Raw genomic sequence first — 5,984 nt, forward strand, 5'->3', positions numbered from 1 at the left:
GACACGGGACCCACAGCTTAAAGTCTCTCCCAGAGGACTTGTTCCCTGAATTTTTCCGCCCTTAAAAATTCCACGACCTCCGCCAGGTTTTTGAACCTGCGTACTACGAGTCATGAGGTGGGAATGTTACCTCTAGACTACGGAGGCCGCTTGTGTGCCAGGAGTAAACTGTAGGCCTACTGGGAGGTTCCTTGCAATACTGAGTGCAAAATTTCCTTTGAATTTGTGTAGCAGACTTTGTTTCTTTGAACCAAAACACACCATGAGGATGCTCTGCACCTGTCAAACAAGCCATCTTGATTTCAACTTCTGGAGCGCTTGCAGTGGCAGTACTGGGTACTACAGTATCAGGTGCATGAAACTAGGTGTGTTTTGCTACATTATGACAGTTCAAAACGTTGTGTATGTCTTCTGTATAAATTCATATAAGCTTTCAAAGTTGTAACGCTCTTTTTGAAACATCCTGTATATTTAACGGCATGACTCTAAAGTTTATGGTGTAAACTTAACAGATGCATTTGGCAGAAGGAATTATAAATGAAATGATTAAAATTATGGTGAACTCTTCCCTTATGACAATCAAACATTAAATGTATACGCAACTATTCGCTACTGCATTATGATAAACTGGCAAGAAGTCAAAACTATATAGGCTTACTGAATGGAGAAACAATCAGTATTAGCCCTTCTGTGTGGAAAAATTTAAATCCCACTCCTTAACATAATAAAGGAGGAGTTTCCACTTGGAGCTTAAATTCAGATATGAAAATTAACACTGGCTCAAAAACTAATAGTAACTGTTATTTTTTGCCATGAGAACCAAACTTGGTGTCTTTGAAATAAGAAGAAACATTCACACAAAATATCTTCAATATTCACATTTGACAAATGTTTGCTAGCTGATGAAGTGACAACTAAGAGCTGATTTACACAAATGAACATCAGCTGACTTTCAACAGGCTACATAATGTTATATCCCAGAAGACAGAACTCTTCATCACAACTGTTGTGACAACCGCCGCTTGCCGCTATCCCTTCAACTCGCGATCACCGAGCGTCAGCAAAGGAAGAAAACCAAGCTGCTACAAACGAAGACACAGCTAAACAAACAGCCCTTTTAGGGGCATTAACTTAGCACCTTCACCACCGGACCGGGCTAGCTGCTAGGAAAGGAGTCTCCACTGACACTGGGGCACACTCCCTGCTCTAAGTGCAGTGAACATTTATCGTTATAGTTACATGGTTCTCTCAGCTAGGATTAACATCCCACAGAAGTGTCAAAACTGATGACATAAGTTTACCAACATCACCCCACACCTTTGGTTACACACACATACATACACACAAGAGGACAAGCAGGCCCATGCATTCACACAAGATGCATACACATAAGACGAATGGTAAATCCAAGCACGTCCTAAAATTACTTGGTTCTGTAGATCTTATAAATGAGGGGCAACACATTATTCAACATGCAGTTTCACTAGATGTATCAAAGTAGAAAGATGAAAATCCACAAATATGTTGTGGCATTAATTCTTAAAACATGATACCACTTTGCTAAACCTATATATTTTAGCCTACTGACTTGATTTCACCACCTGATTATTTTCAACAAACCAATAGTGTTCGAGCAACAGAGCACCCAAGAGTTCCAGAGCCAAGAAGCAAGCATCGAGTGTTCTTTATCAAATCAAGGTCCAGCTCTGGCATCAAGCGCCATTTCATCAGCTTCAGATTCAAATCTACAGATGTCTCTGCTAACCTGAAAAAAAGAGAGGTTAGTCAAAATAGTGCATAGGTCAAGTAAAAGTGGATTTATACATCCACTCAACGACACACCATTATAGTGTAGCGCTTAATTAGCAAAGCAGAGAGACTACTGCACCTTACCTTCAACAGCAGTTACAAAGAAATGACTGTCATTTGGATGTCATGTGATGAGTAACTCTCACCGGATAAAACTTTGAGTGATAAACTATTCAGAGTATGGAATGCACACTTTCGTCTCTTAGATATACAAGAAAGAGATAAAAGTGGTTGGGAAACAGCATCTTCACAGTCCACCAGCTAAAAATGGCTTTGGAAGAAAATTAATTGTACTATGTGTACAAGACATATTGGAACAGAGGTTGTGGCTGGTCAGAGAACTCATTATGACAAAGATATTTTGTGTAAGATTTTCCCATATATGTAACATTAAGAAACTGACTGCTGACAATTTTGTTTACTACAGTGAACTTTTTGCTGTAACCCATAATGTTCTATCAGGAATACAATGCATTTCATTTTTAATTTATATTTATGATTTACTGAGAGACGGTGACAGAATTCAGACTATATAGCTCTGAACAGAATGATTTGGAAATGCTGAATTAGGAACGATGTTGGAGGAAACAGACATGGTCCAAATGAAGTACTATTTTGGCTTTTTATATGTTCCATCAAAACAAATCCTGTGTAAATTGAATACATTATACTGTAACGTATTTTGCTCCTGAAGACGCAGCTCAGATTGTTAATTGGTTTATTTAACAACCTACAAGTTGTAACTACAAATACTTATAACACTGTTGTGGGTTCAGACAATTTACAAACCCCACACAATGGGCTCTTCAGTAGTCTTCATGTATTTATAGTACAACACAGGAGCTATACAAGTGTCACCATATTACACACTCCCAATATAACTGTACTACAGCATACACAAAGTCTTCACTGGCTGACTTCGCAGTTATCGCACACTATCACATAAGATCTTCTAACCAAGCGTTTGGGTCTTCTTTCCGTGACTGCTGCTATATTTCAACTAAACTTCTTAGGCATTCCGGTTCTCTTATAAACCGTCAGTCAGACAGCAGAAAACACACATCACTTCCTTGTTGCATAATCGCCATGTTTACAGGCATTGCTGGGCAATGCTGCCAAGGTTATTTATTGCTGTGTAGTAACTATGGTGCCCCCTGTTACGTCACCATGGGGGAGGGGGACAGAGTGTTGACTGGCCTTTTACCGTAGCAGCGGCAGTTGCTCCGATGCTGTTACGTCACTGCTGGAGGGGGGGGGTGTTTACCAAGCATTGCGCCATCCACGTTACAATACTGTTTTTTTACTTCACACCATGCTTCTGCCAATTTATGGTCATCACCAGGTAAATCATTTCACATTCACAATCTACTTTTTCCATCTGTTCCTCTACTTTGGCCAATGTTTACATTTCAGGGGAAGGTCATATATAATGTAAACACTGGCCAATGTTAGGGAAAAAAAATAGTAGCAAAGTAGACTGTGAAATGATTTACCTGATGATGGCCATAAATTGGCTTAAACATGTTGTAAACTAAAAACAGTATAAATATATTCAATTTATACAGAAGCTGTAGTGATGGAACCTATAATAAATATTTCAAACACAATATGACGCTAAAATACAATATCACTATTATTCTGGTGATCGCCTGCAGGAATTAAGGAAAACCACAAAATACCTGTCAGAATGACTGATTGCCAAGCTGACATTTGAACTAGGAACCTTCAAAATATGAAGAAAGAATGCTACCCACTCAACTGTACTGCATTTCATAACAGGGACATGCCATTTCTGTACACATTTAGATTATATTGATAAAACTGGGATGTCTCCACTTGTAACTGCAATAAGGTTCACCTCACATACTGTCATGATTTAGAGGTGTGACTATAGGCGGATATGGACTGGATATTAGATTTATTAACACACTTGTAGACACCACTTGGAACTACAAGTAATTACAGAACTAATCTTCACACTTTACAAACCACCACTGCACCTGCTAATCCTCCCTGTTGTGTCTTCAACAGCCATTCACTAGAGATGGCTTTAACAGTAGAGATTCTTCAGCTTCCTACACTCGCATCATTACTCTCTGGTGAATATCCTACAACTGGATGCGTCAATTGTCAACTCAACTACAGCACCATCTCTTCTCAGCCTTCATTGCAGAGCTTGACTCAACTGACAACCCTCAAATAACTGGGCCAAAGGCTGGCGGCCATTTCACACCAACCTCCTAATCCTCTCTTCACAGGCTGATATTCAACTGACAACTAAACTGGATTGCCCCAGTTGTCTTCTTTTTAAGTCCTCGGCATGGACCACATAGAAAATACCACAATTTCCATTGCAACTTTATTTTGGTGTCTCATTTCTGCAGGAATGTGTTTACCAAGCCATTGCTCTGAAATGGTGGTTTGTTTATTTGTCTAGTGCATAGCAATGGCTGTACTCGTTTGTTTCAAGGTCTTTACCTAGCAACAGGTCTATATGCCACACTATTCACCATTTCATTAGATTTTCAGCAACAATAAATTCACTTAGGTACACTTCCCTGGTACCACACATTATTTTTGAGAAATAAGACAATACGTTTCTCCTGTGCCTGGTGTATGGACAGTACAACATTAGAAAAATAACTCTAGTTCAGTCACTTTAGTAACCATGAACTTCATTTCTATTAATCTACATATATATTACAAAGGAAATACTCACCTGACAGGATCCATTGATGAACTAAGATTCATCACTCTTGGACCAAACTTCCCTCTTTCATTGCGTTCCCATCCAACCCACCTGACCTTGCTTCCAGGAGAATGGGAGGTGTTGTTCACAAGACTTGGCATTTCAGTGGGTGAATTTAAAGCTTCAGATTCAGAATGTGGAGAAAATGTGGTTTCTGGAGAGGAAGGTTCTGTGGTTGAAATAGGAGGTAATGTAACTTCTAAGACAAGGCTGTCTTTCGTACTCCATGTTGAACAGGGCAGTAATCGAAGGCGGAGGCACAGGACTCTGAGCCTCAAACCCACTAATTCTGAACTGTAAAATGAAGAATGACTTATAACAACAGTGCACTAAGGCCATCACCAAGTGGCAAAGAAAAACTGGGGAAACAATCCAGCTAACAACTAGACAGAAATCATTTCAATAAAAATTACCTGATACAATTGTACATTTTAATTTATTCATCGTAACACATTCATTCTACATGTTTCAGAAGAATATACTACAGAGAAAACTACAATAAAATCATAATTCCTTAAACTAGATCCTGATCATATAATTAACTGTTTGATATTATCCTCTGTTGTCATGTGTATTGATGAGTATACAGATGGGTCTTCACATGTTATTGCTTGTCTGTAAATAAAACATAATAAAAGTTTTCACTGAACTTCAGTTATATATGAATATTTTCTTTTGTATCCATATATCAGTATCGGTTGGTATAGTTCGCTTGCGGACTAAAGCCGCAGTGTTTGTTTTGTTTGTTTTTATACCAGTAATCACCTAATATGAATCTTTATAGCCTTATTACAACCTCTGCCTTGTATTGGGCTATCTAGATATTGTAGTGCTACTGTGTATGCATATTTCTGTTACAAATTTTGTGTTTGTCAATGAAATCCAGAATGTCAAAAAGAGTGTTCTGACTTTAAGGCTTTTGTTCACCAAACAGCTAATTCATTTCTTGTATACGGAAATGTTAAAATTATCCTTTACGTTCATGGCCATAGATTTTAATTTTTTTGCAGGATCTATTACCTTCATTATCTCCCCATCCCTATTTTTTCATACTGACCCCCTCGTTGGTGCCTCCACCTTATTGTGGTGAGGGGGTTTGAGTATGCCAAGGACCCTGAGAGCTATACCAGCACTAGCATAGATACTGGCAGGGCTTCCCTTGCTGGACAGGTCAAAGGGTAGACATCAGACGAAGAGAGACACCAAAAACCAAAAACTGATGCCGCATGCAGCATCATCAGCAGCAACTTGAAGCACAGAGCAAATGATGCTCGAGATGGTTAAAGTTCATATAGCAACAGGCGTGACCAGAGTGGTTTGAACGGCTGTTGTACTGTGATGTGGAAAGCAAATGGAAAAACTACCACATTATCACTTTTCCTGGATAGTCTCTTTCCAAAAACAGATATATCATGTATGCAAGAGA

General features: G+C 38.9%; 1 protein-coding gene across 4 annotated transcripts in view; it reads right to left on the reverse strand.

The window, feature by feature from the left end:
• The window catches only part of LOC111868469 (ubiquitin-like modifier-activating enzyme ATG7), a 38,800-nt gene that overhangs the window by 26,310 nt on the left and 6,506 nt on the right, over positions 1 to 5,984 (reverse strand). For all 4 annotated transcript variants that reach the window (XR_002843516.2, XR_002843517.2, XM_023859126.2 and 1 more), the window contains exons 5-6: positions 4,529 to 4,852; positions 1,621 to 1,765 (exon numbers count right to left, since the gene is read on the reverse strand). Coding sequence is in view for 2 of the 4 variants with exons in the window: in XM_023859126.2 (XP_023714894.1) it covers positions 1,621 to 1,765; positions 4,529 to 4,852 (469 nt within the window). In the remaining 2 variants the exon portion in view is untranslated. The remainder of the gene's footprint in view (positions 1 to 1,620; positions 1,766 to 4,528; positions 4,853 to 5,984) is intronic.

The sequence above is a fragment of the Cryptotermes secundus genome, unplaced genomic scaffold, assembly GCF_002891405.2.
Source record: "Cryptotermes secundus unplaced genomic scaffold, Csec_1.0 scaffold169, whole genome shotgun sequence".
Lineage (NCBI taxonomy): Eukaryota > Metazoa > Arthropoda > Insecta > Blattodea > Kalotermitidae > Cryptotermes > Cryptotermes secundus.